This window comes from Rana temporaria, chromosome 10, assembly GCF_905171775.1.
Source record: "Rana temporaria chromosome 10, aRanTem1.1, whole genome shotgun sequence".
Lineage (NCBI taxonomy): Eukaryota > Metazoa > Chordata > Amphibia > Anura > Ranidae > Rana > Rana temporaria.
The window spans coordinates 12,050,991-12,073,121 of NC_053498.1; the positions used below are offsets into that span (position 1 = coordinate 12,050,991).

A 22,131-nucleotide genomic window follows, 5' to 3' on the forward strand; every position below is an offset into this window, starting at 1 on the left:
AACTTTAACCACTTAAGGACCGAGTAACGCCGATATACGTCGGCAGAATGGCACGGCTGGGCACATCCACGTACAGGTACATTGCCCTTTAAGTGCCCAGCCGTGCACTGATTACTGTGAAAATGACAATGGCAAAAAAAAATCGCAATAAGTGTTTATTGATTGGTTTGCGCAAAAGTTATAGCGTTTACAAAATAGGGAATGACAATGGCGGTGAAGGGGTTAACCACTAAGGGGGTGCTAAGTGGTTAAGTGTGCCCTAAGGGAGTAATTCTTACTGTAGGGGGGCGGGGCTGGACCTGTGACGTCACTGATCGTCGTTCCCTATGACGATCAGTGTCACTGCCACAGAGAAGAACGGGGAAGGCGTATTTTACACTCACCTCTCCCCGTTCATCAGCTCTTGTATCCCAATCGTGGGACACCGGCGGCGATCGGGTCGTGGGTCCCGCGGGTGCGGTCACGGAGCTCCGTGACCGCGGGACCCGATCACCGCCGGTGTCCCACGATCGTGGTCACAAGAGCTGAAGAACAGGGAGAGGTGAGTGTAAACACACCTTCCCCGTTCTTCTCTGTGGCAGTGACACTGATCGTCTGTTCCCTGATATAGGGAACGACGATCAGTGATGTCACACCTACAGCCCCGCCCCCCTACAGTAAGAATCACTCCCTTAGAGCACACTTAACCCCTTAGCGCCCCCCTAGTGGTTACCCCTTTCACCGCCAGTGTCATTTTCACAGTAACAGTGCATTTTTATAGCACTTTTCGCGGTGAAAATGCCGATGGTCCCAGAAATGTGTGAAAAATGTCCGATGTGTCCGCCATAATGTCGCAGTCACGAAAAAATCGCTGATTGCCGCCATTACTAGTAAAAAAGAAAAATATTAATAAAAATGCCATAAAACTATCCCCTATTTTGTAAACGCTATGGGGTAGATCCACAGAGCAAGTACGCCGGTGTATCTACTGATACGCCGGTGTACTTTCAAATTTCCCGTGTCGTATCTTTAGTTTGAATCCTCAAAACAAGATACGACGGCTTCTGGGTTTGATCCGACAGGTGTACGTCTTCGTACGCCTTCGGATCTAAGATGCAATACTTCGGCGTCCGCTGGGTGGCGTTCACGTTGTTTTCCGCGTCGGGTATGCAAATTAGCTATTTCCGACGATCCACGAACGTACGCGCGGCCGTCGCATTCTCTTACGTCGTCTGTAGTCAGCTTTTTCCGGCGTATAGTTAAAGCTGCTTTGTTGCGGCGTATAGTTAGATTTGCCAATCAATAAACGCTTATTGAGATTTTTTTTTTTTTACCAAAAATAAGTAGAAGAATACGTATTGGCGTAAATGAGAAAAAAAAAATATGTTTTTTTTTATATATTTTTTGGGGGATATTTATTATAGCAAAAAGTAAAACATATTGTTTTTTTTTTTTTAATTGTCACTCTTCCTTTGTTTATAGCGCAAAAAAATAAAAACGGCAGAGGTGATCAAATACCACCAATTAGAAAGCTCTATTTGTGGGGGAAAAAATGATTACAATTTCATTAGGGTAAAGTGTAGCGTGACCGCGCAATTGTCATTCAAATTGTGACAGCGCTGAAAGCTGAAAAATGCCTTGGGCAGGAAGGGGGTGAAAGTGCCCGGCATTGAGGTGGTTAATGGCATCCCAGTCTTAGTCTGTAGGGTTCAGTATTGAGTTGGCCCACCCTTTGCAGCTATAACAGCTTCAACTCTTCTGGGAAGGCCGTCCACAAGGTTTAGGAGTGTGTCTATGGGAATGTCTGACCATTCTTCTAGAAGAGCATTTGTGAGGTCAGGCAACATTCCCATAGACACACTCCTAAACCTTGTGGACGGCCTTCCCAGAAGAGTTGAAGCTGTTATAGCTGCAAAGGGCGGAGCCAACTCAATATTGAACCCTACAGACCAAGATTGGGGCGGCATTAAATTTCATGTGCGTGTAAAGGCAGGCGTCCCAATACTTTTTTATTTTTTTTAGACGTTCCAGAAAAATACCTTGAAAAAGAAAATACAAATCACAGCCGGGAGGTAGACGCTTTTCTGGAGACCAGAACTTCCATTAGTGCAGGTAAAGTCAACAACTGTCTTTACTCCTTGGGAGCTACCAGATTGGCTGCCAAAATCACAGATGCTTTTTGTGGCACAGCCACGAATTGCTGTTGATTCTATTGCTGAACCTGTTAAAAATAAATACATAAAAAAAAGTTTCAGAAAATTATAAATGTTACAACAAATATTTAAAACATTTAAAACTGTAATGGCAGTTTGATCTCAAAAACACCAACACATATCAACGTTGAGCCAGATTCAGGTAGCTCGGCGTACCGTTGAGCGGGGGTAGCGCATCTCATATGCGCTACGCCGACGTAACTCTGAGAGGCAAGAGCAGTATTCACAAAGCACTTGCTCCCTAAGTTACGGCGGCGTAGCGTAAATGGGCCGGCGTAAGCCCGCCTAATTCAAATTTGGAAGGTAGTAAGCGTGTTGTATTAAAATTCACCGTGACCCCATGTAAATGAATGGCCGAACGAACGGCGCATGCTCAGAATCACGTTGCATATACTCCCTAAGAAACGATGGCTCAATGCGTACGACGTGAACGTAACCTACGCCCAGCCCCATTCACGTACGACTTACGTAAACGACGTAAAATACGACGGGTGTTCCGACGTCCATACCCTAACATGACTTACCCCTGCTTTAGGTGGGATAACTTTACGCCGGACATACGCCTTACGTAAACGGTGTAGCTTACTGCGACGGGCGCACGTACGTTCGTGAATCGGCGTATCTAGGTCAATTACATATTCAACGCCTTAAATCAATGGAAGCGCCCCTAGTGGCCAGCGTAAATATGCACCCAAGATACGACGGCGTAGGAGACTTACGTTGGTCGGATGGAGCCAGAATTCAGGCGTATCTGGTTTCAAGAATACGGCGCATAGATACGACGGCGCATCCGTGGTCTTACGCGGCGTATAAGAAGATACGTCGGCGTAAGTCCTACGTGAATCTGGCTCAAGGTCTTAAAAATTTGACTCCAAAAGTGTCAATTGACAATTTGCGCAGGAATCAGCTTGTCATCACCAATAGCAATCGCTATGCGTTTCGCCAGAGGCTTCCTCAGGTATCCATGGGACCAAGGTTTCTCTCTCTCTCTCCCCCTCCTTCTGTGTTCGCTGGATCCACTTTGCCCCCTTGTCCTAGTGTTGTGGAATGAGGTCTCTATGGCTCTCAGGCCTACTTGATATATAATACCAACAGAATCACTTGAAGGAGCCGCTGACGAAACGCGTAGTGGTTTCTATTGGTGGTGACACATGTTAAAGCCCTACTTTCTTGTTTTTCCTTATTTTTGCATGCCTACATGGATGTGGTACCACAATTACAGGTTATGTTTCTAAACGTTATCAAATTTTTTAAATCTTGTTAAAGGGTTCTTCTACCTGCCAGATGCCTGGCAAGCACCTGCCGCCCGCTGTCTGCTCAGTCCCAGGTCTGCTGTCTCAGCTGCCATCTGCTGTTCTAGTGATCTGACCTGTCTCTGGCGACACACCTGCTACCCACTGCCATGGCTGACGAAACATCTTACAGGCGCTCGTGCCTCGCCATTCTCTCGCGGCCACTTTACCAACATTAGTGGTCCCAGAGCCGGGGCTGCACGAGAGGCCTCCCTCTACACGTCAGACTCTGCCACAAGCTACGTGACAATTACGCATAATAATACGCGTGTTTAACCGCATTTTACTGCAATGCAATAGTGTAAACGGGCCCATTAGGATAAATACTGTTTGTAATACCAACCTGATACTATTTTGGTTTGGAGAAAACACATGTTCTCCTCCTCCATACACTCCATCGTATCTGAAGAGTCACACCAGGTGGAGTCGGCAGAGGTGCAGGATTGGCATTTGAATCCATTGGACCGTGGGCTGTTCCCTGGAACTAAGGTAGGAAAACACAATATGAACATAATGGCATGAGATTAAAGAGTACCTGTATTTAGGTCACAAACAAAGGGTCACCACACTTAGACCTTCTACCGTGTTTCCCCGAAAATAAGACCTACCCCGAAAATAAGACCTAGCATTATTTTCCAGGAGAGCTGCAATATAAGCCCTACCCAGAAAATAAGCCCTAGTTTAAATTTCTGGAGTATATAATGTACAATGTGTGTGTTTCTGTAATATAATTTTGCCAAATACCTTCGGTACGGCTCCCTCTCTGCAGTGCTCGGAGTGGGGAAAAGAGCTCCGGCATGTCACAGAAGTACAGATCGGCGCTATAATGAAGGTATTTGGCACGTTTACATTACAGAAACACACACATTGTACATTATATAATACTGTAATAGAGTAGATCATATGATTTTACAAGCATTTTAACTTGACTCACACTGGGGATTCCTGACAGGCAGGGAGGGAGAGGGGGAGAGAAGACATCACATTATATGGTAAGACCTACCCCGAAAATAAGCCCTACTGTGTCTTTTGTTTCCAAAATTAATATAAGACCCGGGCTTATTTTCGGGGAAACACGGTAACAATGAAGACGTTAACCCCTTCACATCTAAGGGTAAAACAAATGTTAATGCCTAAGCACAATTTTGAAACTTTGACATGTTAGTAAAACAGTGGCCTAGATTCAAGAAGCAATTGCGTCTGCGTAACCATAGTTACGCAGCGCAATTGCTTACTTGCGCCGGCGTTACGAATGCTCCTGATTCAGGAACCTCATTACGCCGACGGCAGCCTAAGATATGACTAGCATAAGGCTCTTATGCCAGTCATGTCGTAGGCTGCATTCTTACGTTGGCCGCTAGGGGGCGTTCCCGTTGTAGTTAGCGTATAGTATGCAAATTGCATACTAACGCCGATTCACAACCCTACGCGAGCCCTGCGTACGCAGTTTACGTCGTTTGCGTACGTCGGGTTTCGCGTAAGGCTGCTCCTGCTAATAGCAGGGGCAGCCAATGTTACGTATACCCGTCGTTCCTGCGTCGCAAGGTTTAAATTTTACGTCGTTTGCGTAAGTGAATCGTGAATGGCGCTGGACGCCATTCACGTTCACTTTGAAGCAAATGACGTCCTTGCCCGACGGAGCATGCGCCCTACGCTCGGCGCAGGTAAGGGCCTAATTTAAAATGATTCCCGCCCCCTACGGGATCATTTACATTAGGCGCCCTTACGCTGGGCAATTTTGAGGAGCGCCCACGCAAATTACGTGGCTACTGCTTCATGAATGAAGCGTAGCGCAAATAATTTGCGTAGGCGCAGGGTAAAAAGGGTACACTGCGCCTCCGTAAGGAGCATGCAGCTGTACCTGAATCTACCCCAATATATATTATCACAACTACTTTGTGCATCCAGGTGAATTATACCGCGACAATTTGGGCTTACATTTGGAGGTAAATGGTAATGGATATCTCCGGATTTTTTATTTTTTTTTTACTATCAAAGGAAAACAGGCCCAAAATAGTAAAACAAACAGTGGCGGTTCGTTCATAGAGGGCGCTGGAGCGCCGCCCCCTCTGGCTCTCGCCCGCCACTGAGTCTAATAACGTACATTCATGCATTGCATGAATGTATGTTATTGTTGCCAGCTGCCGCTGGTCTATTCAGAGATGGCCGGATGTTGAGCGCCGGCCACCTGAATAACGGCAGCTGGTTGGCTGTGCGGAAGTGTCTATCAGAGCCAGCGGCCATTTTAGCCAATCAGGTTCCCCGATTCTGGATATCGGTAACCTGATTGGCTGAAGCGTCACCAAGGCGGGAGAAGACATCGAGGGACGTGGAAGGAGTAAGGTAAGTGCATTTTACAGGGCACACCGGCGACAATGGGCACAGTGGTGACAAAGGGCACAGTGGCATCAATGGGCACAGTGGCATCAACGGGCACAGTGGTGACAAAGGGCACAGTGGTGACAATGGGCACAGTGGCAACAATTAAAGGGCAGAGTGACATGCACAGTGGCAACAATGGGCACAGTGGCCACAATTAAAGGGCACAGTGGTGACAATTGGCACAGTGGCGACAATTGAGGGGCACAGTGGCTGCGTTTGATGGCATGGCACAGTGGTGACAATTGATGGCACAGTGGCTGTGTTTGATGGCATGGTACTGTGACTGCGTTTGATGGCATGGCACAGTGACTGCGTTTGATGGCATGGCACAGTGACTGCGTTTGATGGCATGGCACAGTGGTGCGAATTGATGGCATAGTGACTGCATTTGATGGCATGGCACAGTGGTGATAATTGATGGCACAGTGGCTGCGTTTGATGGCATGGCGCAGTGGTGACAATTGATGGCACAGTGGCTGCATTTGATGGCATGGCACAGTGGTGACAATTGATGGCACAGTGGCTGTGTTTGATGGCATGGCACAGTGACTGCGTTTGATGGCATGGCACAGTGACCTTGTTTTATGGCATGGCACAGTGGTGCGAATTGATGGCATAGTGACTGCATTTGATGGCATGGCACAGTGGTGATAATTGATGGCACAGTGGCTGCGTTTGATGGCATGGCACAGTGGTGACAATTGATGGCACAGTGGCTGCATTTGATGGCATGGCACAGTGGTGACAATTGATGGCACAGTGACTGCATTTGATGGCATGATGGAACAGTGGTGACAATTGATGGCACAGTGGCTGCATTTGATGGCATGGCACAGTGGTGACAATTGATGGCACAGCGGCTGCATTTGATGGGCACAGTGAGGCTGCAATTTTTTTTTTTTTTTTGTGTGCGCCCCCCAAAAATGTTGAGCACCAGCCGCCACTGAAAACAAATATTACTATATATATATATATATAAAAAAGGAGCTGTATATTTCTTGTTACTACCATAACCTACCACCAAAGAACAACCCCAAATCAATTCTCCTGCTCTGGACGATCATAGCAATACCAGCCGCAGTATCTTACAAAAGTGAGTACACCCCTCACATTTTTGTAAATATTTGATTCTATCTTTTCATGGGACAACACTAAAGAAATTACACTAGACGTGTGGATTTTCGTACGAATTTGTTAGTATTCGTACATTCGGATCAATTCGAACATCCGAATAGCTGAAAGAACCAAAATACGGAGTTTAAAAAAAATACACAGCATTCAGAATCGCCGTTTTGGGCGATCTGAATACTTTGAAGTGCAAAGCAGGGATCGGGGGTTTTTTAGACCTCCGATCCCTCCATAAAGAGTACCTGTCACCACTTATTACTGTCACAAGGGATTCCTCGTAACAGCAATAAAAGTGATCAATTTATTTTTTTTAAAACACAATTTTATATTATAAAAAATAAATAAGAAAAAAAAAAATTTAAAGCGCCCCTGTCCCCGCGAGCTCGCGCAGCAAAGAAAACGCGTACGGAAGTCGCGCCCGCATATGTAAACTGTGTTCAAATCGCACATGTGAGGTATCGCCGTGATCGTCAGAGTGAGAGCAATAATTCTAGCACTAGGCCTCCTCTGTAACTCTAACCTGGTAACCGTGAATTTTTTTTTTTTTAAGCGCCGTGTGGAGATTTTTAGGTACCGAAGTTTGTTGCCATTCCACGAGTGCGTGCAATTATAAAGTCTGACATGTTTGGTATCTATTTACTCGGCGTTATATCATCTTTCACATTATACAAAAAGCTAACTTTACTTTAAAAAAAAAATTAAATTCATGAAAGTAAATTTTTCCCAAAAAGTTGCATTTACAACAGCGCTGCACAAATACCCAGTGACAGAAAATATTGCAACAATCGCCATTTTATTCTCTAGTTTCTCTGCTAAAAAATATATATATAATGTTTGGGGTTCAAAGTAATTTTCTAGCAAAAAATACAGATTTTAACTTGTAAACACCAAGGGGCAGATCCTCAAAGAAATTATGCGGCGTATCTCTTATAACGTCGCGTAATTTAAAATTTTGCGCGTCGTATCTTTGTTTTGGTATCCACAAAACAAGATACGACGGCATCTGTGTTAGATCCGACAGGCGTACGTCTTCGTACGCTGTCGGATCTTAGATGCAATTTTTCGGCGTCCGCTAGGTGGCGTTCCCGTCGTAATCCGCGTTGAGTATGCAAATTAGCTATTTCCGACGATCCACAAACGTACGAGCGGCCGTCGCATTTTGTTTACGTCGTTTTCCCTTTGGCTTTTTCCGGCGTTTAGTTAAAGCTGCTATATGGTGGCGTACTCAATGTTAAGTATGGCCGTCGTTCCCGCGTCTAATTTTGAAAATTTTACGTCGTTTGCGTAAGTCGTCCGTGAATGGGGCTGGACGGCATTTACGTTCAAGTTGAAAACAATGACGTCCTTGCGACGTCATTTGGAGCAATGCACCCTGGGAGTTTTTACGGACGGCGCATTCGCAGTTCGTTTGGCGCGGGGACGCGCTTCATTTAAACGAAACACGCCCCCTACTCGCCGATTTGAATTAGGCGCCGTTACGCCGCGAGAGATACACTACGCCGCCGTAACTTACGGCGCAAATTCTTTCAGGATTCAAACCAAAAAAAAAGTAAGTTACGGCGTCGTAGCGTATCTCAGATACGCTGCGCCGGGGCAGATCTTTGTGGATCTGCCCCTAAGCCTGCACCATTAGACTCCCCGAACTGGATGGACAGGAGTATAAATCCTTTGGCTGGTAAATCAGCCACCTATGTGCAGGGCCGGATTTGCTCTCCCTGCCGCCCCAAGGCCAGGTTCTGCCAACCGAACCAGCACCCCCCCCCCCCAAATCAACTGAGAATGGTAACCGGATGTCAGGGGCAGCACGGTTAGTTCAAATATTTTTTGTTTCTTTTTTTTTTTACTTTTTTATTACTTTTTTATTTTTATTTATTTGTAGCTTGTCGTTTACTTTTTTTTATTTTTGTATACTTATCTTTTTTTTATATTATTTTTCTTATTCTTTACTTTTTAATTACTTTTTTATTTTATTAATTTAATTATTATTTCTTTTTTCACTTAACTTTATTGCTATCACACAAGAGAAAACAATTCCCTGTGTAATAGCAATCAGAGGTAACAGGTTCTCTTTATTGACCATGTCACCTCCAAAACAGGAGTCCTAGCACTGTGCTAGAACTCCTGTCACAGCTGAGTTGGGAAGAGCACAGCTCACCCCTCTCACTGTGTATATCCGGGGGGAGGGACGGGAGACAGACTTGGCGGCTGGGGAGAGGACGGAGTCCCGAAGACAGAGCCAGCAGAGATAGGTATGGGGGGGGGGGACGGACGGACGACAGCACACATTTTACAAGTGATTTCAGCGACATCGCAGCAATCACTTGTTAACAAGCGAGCGGAATTTCCCCACACTACAATTAGTCCTGCTAGAAAGCAACTTAACTGTATGTTCCAGCCATCGGGGGACTCCATGCCGCCCCTCTGTGCCCTGCCGCCCAGAGGCCTGGCCTCGGTGGCCTTGTGGGAAATCCAGGCCTGCCTATGTGTATTTTATATTTATATGAAGGGAGCAGATAGAGTGACTTACGGGAAGGAAGAGGCGGGACGCACAGATCAGTTCCACAACACGATCTACCCAACTTCACTCTCGCATTGTCAAGCATGCTGAAACTTCCCCCAATGTTACACTTGTCCAGCCGCATACATGACATCATGTATGATTTTGAATCAATGGTACCTACAATAATAATAATAAAAAAAAAAACAATCATATCATTCTCTGCAATGAAAATAGACAAAGTTTTAATGTGAAACAAAAATGGCAACCCCCCCCCCCCCCCATTTATATCACGCTTTTGGAGTAAGGTGCACATTGAGGGGCTTTGCACAGAACAAACAAAACAAAAGTTTCCCAAACTTAAAATACTTACCAAATAAAAAATAACACTGGGGTAGATTCAATAAGCAATTGCGTCTGCCTAACCATAGTTACGCAGCGCAATTGCTTACTTGCGCCGGCGTATCGAATGCTCCTGATTCAGGAACCTCGATACGCCGACTGCAGCCTAAGATATGCCTGGCATAAGCCTCCTTATGCCGTCATATCGTAGGCTGCATTCTTACGCAGGCCGCTAGGTGGCGTTCCGGTAGTGGTCAGCGTTGAGTATGCAAATTGCATACTAACGCCGATTCACAACCGTACGCGCGCCCTGCGTACGCAGTTTACGTCGTTTGTGTACGTCAGTTTTTGCATAAGGCTGCCCCTGCTATTAGCAGGGGCAGCCAATGCTACGTATACCCGTCGTTCCCGCGTCGCGAAATTTGAAATTGACGTCGTTTGCGTAAGTGAATCGTGAATGGCGCTGGACGCCATTCACGTTCACTTTGAAGCAAATGACGTCCTTGCGACGTCATTTGCCGCAATGCCCGACGGAGCATGCGCCCTACGCTCGGCGCGGGTAAGGGCCTAATTTAAATGATTCCCACCCCCTACAGCAGGGATATGCAATTAGCGGACCTCCAGCTGTTGCAAAACTACAAGTTCCATCATGCCTCTGCCTCTGGGTGTCATGCTTGTGGCTGTCAGAGTCTTGCTATGCCTCATGGGACTTGTAGTTCAGCAACAGCTGGAGGTCCGCTAATTGCATATCCCTGCCCTACGGGATCATTTACATTAGGCGCCCTTACGCCGGGCAATTTTGAGGAGCGCCCACGCAAATTACGTGGCTACTGCTTCATGAATGAAGCGTCGCGCAGATAATTTGCGTAGGCGCAGGGTAAAAAGGGTACACTGCGCCTCCGTAAGGAGCGCGCAGCTGTACCTGAATCTACCCCAGTATATATTATCACAACTACTTTGTGCATCCAGGTGAATTATACCGCAACAATTTGGGCTTACATTTGGTGGTAAATGGTAATGGATATCTCCGGATTTTTTATTTATTTTTTACTATCAAAGGAAAACAGGCCCAAAATAGTAAAACAAACAGTGGTGGTTCGTCCATAGAGGGCGCTGGAGCGCCGCCCTCTCTGGCTCTCGCCCGCCACTGAGTCTAATAACGTACATTCATGCGTTGCATGAATGTATGTTATTGTTTCCAGCTGCCGCTGGTCTATTCAGAGATGGCCGGATGTTGCGACGTCATTTACCGCAATGCACGTCGGGAAAGTTTCCCGACGGAGCATGCGCACTACGCTCGGCGCGGGATCGTGCTTAATTTAAATGATCCACGCCCCCCTATGGGATCATTTAAATTGCGCGCGCTTACGCCGGGCAGTTTTCCGGTGCGCACGCGCAATTTACGGAGCTACTGCTCCGTGAATTGAGCGTAGCGCAGGTACTTTACGGAGGCGCAGCGGCAAAACGGTGCGCTGCGCCTCCATAATAAATGCGCAAATGTACCTGAATCTACCCCACTGTCTAACAATATGTGTTAAAAACAGAAGTTTAAGTTAAACAACATTTGTAAAAAATACACAATATTACCAAAAGTATTGGGACGCTGGCCTTTACACGCACATGAACTTCAACGGCACCCTAGTGTTAGTCCGTGGGGTCAGGGCCGTTTGAAGGAATTTGGGGGCCCCAAGCACAATGGGGGCCCCCAAGCACCCCCCCCCCGCTCGCAAAGCCTACGTTGGCGCTACACTAATTTTTTACACCCATGTTCCCCCCCCCCCCCCCTCCCTAATCCCTATGTTTTTCTATTCTCACCTCCCCTTCTTCCCTGTAGGCTGCCGCTGTAGCATGGCGGAGCTCCTCTTCCTCCTGTCAGTCCGGTGTTCTATCATTATGGGTCCCCTATCAGATAGTACCCGGGCCGGGCCGGGTACCGCACAGTACAGGAGATTTAGTTTCCTGTGAGCACTCAGTGTGCACTTCATGTCAGTCCGGTCGGGAACAGGAAATTGAATCTCCTGTACCACATGCGGTACCCGGCCTGGACTGTCAGGACTCCAGGAAGAAGGAAAAGGAGCTCGGCCACACTACAGCCTGGGAAGGGGAAGTTGGGGGCCCCAGGCCAGTTCGGGGGCCCCAAGCAATTGTTTGTTTTGCCTGTCCTGTAGCGACGGGCCTGCATAGGGTTCAGTATTGGGTTGGCCCACCCTTTGCAGCTATAACAGCTTCAACTCTTCTGGGAAGGCCGTCCACAAGGTTTAGGAGGGTGTCTATCTATGGGAATGTTTGACCATTCTTTTATTCTTTAAAGGGGTTGTAAAGGTAAAAAATGTTTTCCCTAAATAGCTCCCTTTACCTTAGTGCAGTCCTACTTCCATAGGCCTGCGCACAGGGTGTGCCAGGTGTGCCTGGGCACACCCTAATCACCCTGTGCAATGCAGATTGCCCCTGCTTAACCCCATGGCAGCTGAGGCTACAGAGAAAGGGACTTCGAAATCTCTGTCCTCAGTCCCTTTCTCTGCTAATTTACCAATGCCCCTCAATGGGGCTCCTAACACATTGTAAAAAAAATCTATATATATATTTTTTTATTAATTATTATTTTATTTTTTATTTTTTCACAATTTTTAAAAATACTGGTAATTGTTTCATAAAATAAAATATTATGAACAAAATTATTTAAAAAAAAATATAAAAAAAATAACAAAATAAAATAATAAAATCCCAAAATATTATTTTATTGTTTAAATAATTTTGTTTATAATATTTTTTTTATGAAAAAATTATAAAAAAAAAAATAACAAAATAATTAAAAAAAAAACTACTGACACCAATCTCATCCCTACTAACACTAGCCACTGCTCGACTGCGCATGTGTGTTTGGACTTTGGGGTGCACACCCTAATGCAATAGGCTGTGCACACCTATGCCTCCTTCACTTACCTCATCCTTCGATTTTGCTTTTAAATGTCCTTATTTCTTCTGAGAAATCCTCACTTCCTGTTCTTCTGTCTGTAACTCCACACAGTAATGCAGGGCTTTCTCCCTGGTGTGGAGTGTCGTGCTCGCCCCCTCCCTTGGACTACGGGAGAGTCAGGACGCTCTCTACGTTGCAGATAGAGAAAGGAGCTGTGTGTTAGGCCCCGTACACACGAGAGGATCTATCCGCTGGAATTTATCCGCGGACCGGTTTCAGCGGATAGATCCCCTGGTGTGTACGATCCAGCGGATATTTATCCACGGATATTTTTCGCCCCGATGGATTTCCAAAATTTCTTAACATGCTAAGAAATCGATCCGCTGGAATCCAGTCCAACGGATTGATCCACTGGTCTGTACAGACTCACCGGATCAATCCGTCCGAATCCTTCCCTCGCATGCGTCGTAATGATTCGACGCATGCGTGGAAGTCCTTATATCACAGCGTCGCGCACGTCGCCGCGTCATCATCGCGGCGACGGCGCGACACGTCACCGCGGAGGGAATTCCGCAGGGATTTTGATCTCATGGTTAGTACAACCATGAGATCAAAATCCGCCAGAGGATTTATCCGCGGAAACGGACCTCCGGACCGTTTCCGCGGATCGATCCTCTCATGTGTACTAGGCCTTAGAGGGCGTCCTGACTCTCCTGTAGTCCAAGTGAGGGGAGCGAGCACGACACTCCACACCAGGGAGAAAGCCTTGCATTACTGTGTGGAGTTACAGACAGAAGAACAGGAAGTGAGGATTTCTCAGAAGAAATAAGGACATTTAAAAGTAAAATGGAAGGATGAGGTAAGTGAAGGAGGACTGCACTAAGGGAAAGGAAGATATTTAGGGAAAAAAATGGTACCTTTGCAACCCCTTTAAATTTGTATTCGTTACCTTCACTAACAGCCAAATTTGAAAGGAAATTCCAATACCTATAATTTAATAGTTAAGTTATTATTAGTTAGTTATTGTGCCATATTTTTGAATTTTTGGGTTTCCGAATTTTCGAGTTTACGAATATTTGGAAAAATTTGTTAAAACGGGTTCTTGTTTTCCAAATTAACAAATTTGTCAAAATTTGTTAAAAAACAAATTCATAATGAAACAAATTGCACATGTCTACTCTCCGACATAAATGACACATACTGTAGCATTTTTTATTGAATAACTTACCCTTAGACCAGCTCTCTGTGTATACGGCTCCGCACACTGAGCCAGAAGAACAAGTTACATTTGGGCCAGAACACGAGTCTGATGGAGAAATGCACCGCGTACAAGAGAGCGAGGAGCCTTAAGAGAGAGAAAACACAGCAAGGATTCAACCACAGCAGTAATATTTTACTGTACAGTATAGAGAACCTCATTTATCATCCATTTTCCAACTCTCATCTTCCAGTGCAGCTCTTCTATACATCTTAGAAAACATATGTGACCGGCAGAGTTGGGTGAACACCCGAATTTGCGGGGCGCTCTGCGGAATTTTCGCCTGCCGAGTGCCCCACAATGCACTGTGCGCCGCACAGTTCATTCTAAGCCCTAGCTGGGCAAAGCTTTGGGGCACACGAATAGTTGATTGTTAAAGCGGGGGTTCACCCTATAAACAAAAAACATTTTTTTTCTTCTAGCATAAAATTCGGCATAGTAGCGCGAGCTACAGTATGCCTGTCTTGATTTTTTTAGCCCGGTACTCACAGTGCAATCGTACATTGAAGATACCGACTCCCCGCGGGGAATGGGCGTTCCTATCCAGACGGAGGATGATTGACGGCCGGCTCTGGCACATCACGCTTCTCCGGAAATAGCCGAAATAGGCTTGGCTCTTCACGGCGCATAGTCTGTGCGCAGGCGCCGTATAGCGCCGTGAAGAGCCGAGACCTACTCCGGCAGTCTTCGGGGAGCATGACGTGCCAGAGCTGGCCGTCAATCATCCTCCGTCTGGATAGGAACGCCCATTCCCCGCGGGGAGTCGGAATCTTCAATGTACGATTGCACTGTGAGTACCGGGCTAAAAAAATCAAGACAGGCATACTGTAGCTCGCGCTACTATGCCTAATTTTATGCTAAAATGTTGCTATGGAGGGTGAACCACCGCTTTAAGGAGCGGGCCAGGAAGCGTCCTTAAAAAAGGATAAGTCAACACTTATGTCAATGGGCTTCCCCAGTGACAGCTGAATGAAAGACAAAAACCATTGCCGGCAATAGAAAAATATAAAAGCAACGGTGTGGGGTCCCCCTCATTCCATATCAGACCCTTATCCGAGCATGCCAGGAAAGAAGGGGGGGCGAGCGAGTGCCCCCAAAATCATCTGGTCCACATGTTGATGGGAACAAGGGCCTCTTCCCCACAACTAGGGATGAGCCGAACACCCCCCTGTTCGGTTTGCACCAGAACTTGCGAACACACCAAATGTTCGTGTGAACTTTAGAACCCTATTAAAGTCTATGGGACTCAAACGTTTGAAATCTAAAGTGCTAATTTTAAAGGCTAATATGCAAGTTATTGTCCTAAAAAGTATTTGGGGACCCGGGTCCTGTCCCAGGGGACATGTATCAATGCAAAAAAAAAGTTTTAAAAACTGCCGTTTTTTCGGGAGCAGTGATTTTAATAATGCTAAAAGTGAAACAATAAAAGTGAAATATTCCTTGAAATTTCGTACCTAGGGGGGGGGGTGTAAAGTTAGCATGTGAAATATTGCATGTTTCCCGTACTTAGAACTGTCCCTGCACAAAGTGTCATTTCTGAAAGAAAAAAAGACATTTAAAACCGGACTTGCGGCTATAATGAATTGTCGGCTCCCGGCAATTCAGAGAGAATTCATTCATAAAAAAAAAAAAGTGTGGGGGTCCCCCCAAATTCAATTACCAGGCCCTTTAGGTCTGGTATGGATGTTAAGGGGAACCCCGCCGTCAATTTAAAATAAAAAAATGACGTGGGGCCCCCCCCCCAAATATCCATTCCAGACCCTGGCCAGTGCCATCCCCAGGCTTTTTGGGGCTCTGAGGCTGGAGCTAAATGTAATATTTTGCATGCTAAGTTCCCAGGCCCTGAGTCTTGGAGAGCTTTGAAGGACCAATGTCCGGGTACTTCTCGGTGTAAACTCTGACCTTCTAAAAATGTCTAAATCACTGTAGATAGTTTTACTTTATGTTAGTACTGATTCCTGATATTTATTGTTAGAACTTCACATATTATTTCACTGCTTAAGGACCGCCGCACGACGATATACGTCGACAGAATGGCACGGGCAGGCAAATGGGCGTACCTGTACGTCCCTTTAAATTTGCCGTCCATCGCGTGCGTGCGTGCGCCCGCCGCGTGCCTCCTGAGTGCGACCGTGGGTCCCGGAAACTCGATGTTCCCGGGCGGCCCATGATTGCAGTCGATAAGGGCAGAAAAGAGAATGCCTTTGTAAACAAGGCATTCCCCTTTTCTGCCTAGTGACACTGTCACTGATGAGTGTTCCCCTGTGATCGGGAACGGTCATCACGTGTAGTCACGCCTCCTAACAGTAGGAATCACTCCCTAGGAAACACTTAACCCATGCAGCGCCACCTAGTAGTTAACCCCTTCCCTGCCATGCCATTTTTACAGTTATCAGTGCATTTTTATAACACTGATCGCTGTAAAAATGACAATGGCCCCAAAATAGTGTCAGAAGTGTCCAATGTGTCCGCCATAATGTCGCAGTCATGATAAAAATCGCTGATCGCCGCCATAACTAGTAAAAAAAAGTTATTAATAAAAATGACATAAAACTATCCCCTCTTTTTTAGAAGCTATAACTTTTGCGCAAACCAATCAATAAACGCTTATTGCGATTTTTTTTACCAAAACTATATAGAAGAATACGTATCGGCCTAAACTGAGGAAAAAAAATGTTTTTTTTATATATTTTTGGGGGAATATTTATTATAGCGAAAAGTAGAAAATATTGCATTATTTTCAAAATTTTTGCTCTATTTTTGTTTATAGCGCAAAAAATAAAAACCGCAGAGGTGATCAAATACCACCAAAAGAAAGCTCTATTTGTGGGGAAAAGAGGACGCCAATTTTGTTTGGGAGCCACGTCGCACGACCGCGCAATTGTCAGTTAAAGCGACGCAGTGCCGAATCGCAAAAAGTGGCCCGTTCTTTGACCACCAAAATGGTCCGGGGCTGAAGTGGTTAAAATAAAAACGTGCGTTCTTTTCAGGACATGTGTGAATTATTAATTAAGATTAAGAAGCTCTTACCAGATGCCACCAAAGCTGATACCACCCCGAGAATTCGGAGAAGTGATGTCATTATGAGAACCTTCTGTTTTTGGTGCCGGGCAGAAGTGACTGAGTATTCTGGGAAGCTGTTTAATTTTGTAAAACTTATTTGCATTGACATTTTGGATCTGATCATGCATAAATATTCTGTACCACTAACAAAAACAACAGACTGGGTTTCATTTCCTTCCATTTCTTTAATTTGGTTTTCTATAAATGCCAATTCTAAAGGGTCAATTAAACTTTTTTTTTTTGTCATTCAAGTTTAAGTTTATTTTCAGAAAAAAAAATCAGTACAATGTAATGAACATCAATGAAAATTATTACAGTGTGGCACACAGTCAAAAACAACATGGTACATTTAGTTCATTTCCTGCCCTTCCATTCCACATTGAAACAAAGTACCATTAAAACGTAAAAGAAATTGTGAATAACAAAAAATAATAAATATATTGAAGAAAACAAAATCCAACCCAATTGTCCTCCCCAACCTCCAGAGATACTATAATCTGTATAATCCAATCCAGACCCATGAAATTTTAATAAATATAATAGATTGTTTGTTTAGATCTATAAGGAGGAAAGATACCTAGGGTAAACTCCACCCCCCCCCCCCCCGACACCCCTAATGGGATCACTCTGTGTCCTAAGAGGCAGAATAACCCCTATCATCCCCCCTCCCTTTTAATAGATAAAAAGAATAACCCGATAACAAGAGGACAACTTCAAAACCATCCTCTATATAACATACCTAAGAGGGTTTAAGAAACCATTACAATTAGGTTCAATCAAACCATTTTAAAATAAAATGTAACACATGGGAAGAATAATAAAGAATATATATTATTCTTGTCAAAATAAAGGAAAAAAACAATATATGTATGCAAAACGTGTTCCTTATTCATATAATAAAAAAAAAAAGAAACAACATAAACAAAATAATAAGAGAGAAAGAGAAATAATGAAAGAGGAAAAAAAAAAAGACAGCATAATAAAAGAAAGAAAGATAGAGAAAGAGAAAGGAGTTGGAGAAGAGATAAAAGAAGGACAAAGAGCATACCTGTCAAAAGTGCACATCAGTCCAAAGCGAAAGCTAATACTAAATCCACAAGGTATATGAGATTCCCATAAATTTCAACCAAGACTCCCATATTTCATATTTCATTGTAAATGGGCCATATTTACAAATTTGCAGCCAAAAAGCATGACCCTTTGTACTTTAGATCATACTTCACATTATTTTCAGGTAATAATAATTAATTGATCTTTTGTCATATGCAAAAAACACATTTGCAGGTACTCACAGTGAGGGGAAAAAAAGCATTTGATCCCCTGCTGATTTTGTAACTTTGACCGCTGACAAAGAAATGATCAGTCTATAATTTTATTGGTGGGTTTATTTTAACAGTGAGAGACGGAATAACAACAAAAATATCCAGAAAAGTTCTAAATTGATTTTCATTTTAATGAGAGAAATAAATATTTGATCCCCTATCAATCAGCGAGTTTTATGGCCCCAGGTGTCTCCTATACAGGTAATGAGCTGAGATTAAATTAGAGCACTTTCTTAGGCCGGGTTCACACCGGTCCGACAAACGCTCCGACATTGGGAGCTCATGTCGTATGATGGGTGAAAATCAATGTTTCCCTATGAGAGCCGTCTTAACTGGTCCCACACAAGTCGGTCCGACTTTGAAAATGTTCCCTGTACTACTTTGGTCGGACTTCAGCCCATTGCCATTGAATATCACTGAAGTCGGATCAAAGTAGGACCCTTGTTCTTACCATCCGACTTTTGACATCTGACATGATGAATACAACAGCAGTAGAAGGAATTTATCTCACTCTGGGATTGTTTTGATTGGTCAAAGAACAAGTCAGACTATCACAAAGTCGGATCAAAGTAGTATCCTGTTCATGAAAGCCGGATGGATGTAGGACCGATGTAGGACCAATGTAGGACCGATGTCGCAGAGCAAAGTAGGATTTACTACTGTCATGTAAGATTAAGATAAAGAAGCTCTTACCAGATGCCACCAAAGCTGATACCACCCCGAGAATTTGGAGAAGTGATGCCATTATGAGAACCTTCTGTTTTTGGTGCCGGGCAGAAGTGACTGAGTATTCTGGGAAGCTGTTTAGTTTTGTAAAACTTATTTGCATTGACATTTTGGATCTGATCATGCATAAATATTCTGTACCACTAAAAAAAACAGACTGGCCCGGATTCAAATAGGAGTTACGACGGTGTATCTCCGGATACGCCGTCGTAACTCTGAGTTGCGGGGTCGTAACTATGCGACTGATTCATAGAATCAGGTTACGCATAGATTTCCCTAAGATCCGGCCGGCGTAAGTGTCTTACACCGTCGTATCTTAGGTTGCATATTTGCGCTGGCCGCTAGGTGGCGCTTCCGTAGATTTACGCGAGGAATATGCAAATTAGGTAGATACGCAGATTCAGAAACGTACGTCAGCCCGGCGCATTTTTTTACGTCGTTTACGTTATGCTTTTTCCGGCGTAAAGTTACCCCTGCTATATGAGGCGTATCCTATGTTAAGTATGGACGTCGGGCCAGCGTCAAATTTTTCGTCGATTACGTCCTTTGCGTAAGTCGTTCGCAAATAGGGCTGTACGTAAGTTACGTTCACATCTAAAGCAATGACGATTTGCGGCGTAATTTCGAGCATGCGCACCGGGATTCTTTCATGAACAGCGCATGCGCCATTCGTAAAAAACGTCAAATACGTGGGGTCACAATTAATTTAAATAAAACACGCCCACATCATCCACATTTGAATTCCGCGGGCTTACGCCGGACCACATACGTTACGCCGCCGTAACTAAGGGCGCAAGGGCTCAGAGGTGGGTAGGGGGTGGAACCAAGGGATGTTGCTCAGAGGTGGGTAAGGGGTGGAACCAAGGGATGTTGCTCAGAGGAGGGTAGGGGTGGAACCAAGGGATGTTGCTCAGAGGTGGGTAGGGGGTGGAACCAAGGGATGTTGCTCAGAGGTGGGTAGGGGGTGGAACCGAGGGATGTTGGTCAGAGGTGGGTAAGGGGTGGAACCAAGGGATGTTGCTCAGAGGTGGGTAGGGGGTGAAACCAAGGGATGTTGCTCAGAGGTGGTTTTCCTCCAACCGAATGCTGGTTGGTAAAGCGTTCCATAGTCTAGGACCCTGAAAAGCAAACCTTCTTTCTCCTTTGGACTTGTATTTGGTTTTTGGTACCCTGACCAGATTTTGGTCGGTGGATCGCAGAACGCGATTCGAATTGTGAGGTTCTATCTTGTCGCAAAGATATTGCGGAGCCTTCCCATGGATGCACTTATGTGTCAGACAGAGTGCTTTAAATGCAATTCTGTCTTTTACTGGCAGCCAGTGAAGGGTTCTCAACGAAGGTGAGATTGATTCCCATTTTTTTTTCCCAGTCACCAGTCTGGCGGCCGTATTCTGAACGACTTGCAGACGGGAGATTTGGTACTTTGGGAGTCCGAGGTACAGGGCGTTAGCATAGTCCAGTCTGGAATTCACGATTGTTCCCACCACGACTGCTACGTCTTCTTTGGGGATAAATAGAATAAGTCTGCGTAGTAGGCGCAACAGATGGTGCGCTCCGCTGACTACTGACCCTATTTGTGCGTCCATTGTCATGAAGGTGTCGAAGATGACCCCGAGACTTTTGACTTTGGAGCTAGGGGTGATGATTTGGCCCAGAATGGGCGGGGGTGTCCAGGTTGTTGCCAGTTGACTCTTTCGGCTGGCGTGAAACATAAGGAGTTCTGTTTTTGAACTGTTGAGTTTAAGATAACTCTTTGTCATCCAGTTTTCTATCAAAGAGAGACTTTTCTCTAAACTGGGATGATGATCCTTTTTGTTGCAGATGCGAAAATACAGTTGCGTATCGTCTGCATAAGAGTGATAGAGTAGTTCTTGGCTACTGATAATATCAAAGAGAGGGCGAAGATAGATGTTGAAAAGCACCGGTGACAGGGGGGATCCTTGGGGGACTCCACATGACACCGTGCGCTTTTCCGACGTGAAAGAACCCAATTTAACTGTTTGTGATCGGTTTTCAAGAAAGGAAGGAAACCATGGTAAATCACCTTCTGCGACTTCTGCTACCTTGGCTAGTCGCATCAGTAACAGTTTGTGGTCTACCGTGTCAAAGGCTGCGCTTAGGTCCAGCAGAACCAGGAGACAAGATTCTCCTTCGTCTGCGGCCTCGAGGGCATCGTCCCATATTTTGAGTAAGGCCGTTTCTGTCCCGTGTCCGGGACGGAAGCCTGATTGTAATGGATCCAGTAGATTGTGGGTATCTAGATGCTGTTGCAGCTGTTGTACCACTACTTTCTCCATTATCTTGGAGAGAACATTTAGGCCTGTTATGGGACGGCGGTGAGTTGGGTCCTTGGGATCCAGGTTAGGTTTTTTCAAGATGGGCTGGATTGTGCCCTCTTTCAACAGGGATGGCACTGTGCCTTCCTTAAATGACTGGTTTATAAGCTGTGTGATGGGTGGTGCCAGGATGTCGGCACATTCCTTCAGCAGTTTGGTGGGGATGATATCATTGGGCGATGTGCTGTTCCGCAAAGCACCAATGATATTTTTTGTGGTATCGATGGAGATCGGTTCCAGAGTGAACTTTGTTGATTGTAGAGCGTTTCTGTGGGTGTTTTGTGGTTGATTGACGGTGGGGTTGAGGGGGGTATTATTTTGCAAGATGCTTTCCCGGATTCTTTCAATTTTGTTGATGAAGAAATCCGATAGTTCATTACAGAACTCTTGGGTGTCTGAGTTGGGGACTTCAAGACATCCTGGATTCATGGTCTGGGTGACCATCTTGAAGAGTTCGCGGGGGCGGTTTAGGGCGCTGTTAATCGCCATAGAAAAATTATGTTTCTTGGCTTTGAAGATTTCTTTATGATATCGTGTTGTTATTGCCTTGTAGATGATGTGGTTATCCTCTGAAGGGCTTCTTTTCCAGGCGGCTTCCGCCCTTCTGCGCTCTTGCTTCAGAAGCGACAGGTGGTTGTTGAACCAGCCAGACTTTCTTTTTCGGATGCAGGCTTTG

At 45.1% G+C, this 22,131-nt stretch overlaps 1 protein-coding gene across 1 annotated transcript; it reads right to left on the reverse strand.

The window, feature by feature from the left end:
* Window positions 1–1,962: 1,962 nt before the first annotated feature.
* LOC120915989 (phospholipase A2 inhibitor and Ly6/PLAUR domain-containing protein-like) lies at window positions 1,963–17,136 on the reverse strand. The gene is made up of 5 exons (XM_040326830.1): window positions 17,039–17,136; window positions 13,979–14,095; window positions 9,522–9,671; window positions 3,828–3,968; window positions 1,963–2,200 (listed from the first exon to the last, which is right to left on the reverse strand). The coding sequence occupies exons 1-5, from the start codon at window positions 17,088–17,090 to the stop codon at window positions 1,998–2,000; spliced, it is 663 nt and encodes a 220-aa protein (XP_040182764.1). The 5' UTR covers window positions 17,091–17,136; the 3' UTR covers window positions 1,963–1,997.
* Between the last annotated feature and the right edge of the window lie 4,995 nt (window positions 17,137–22,131).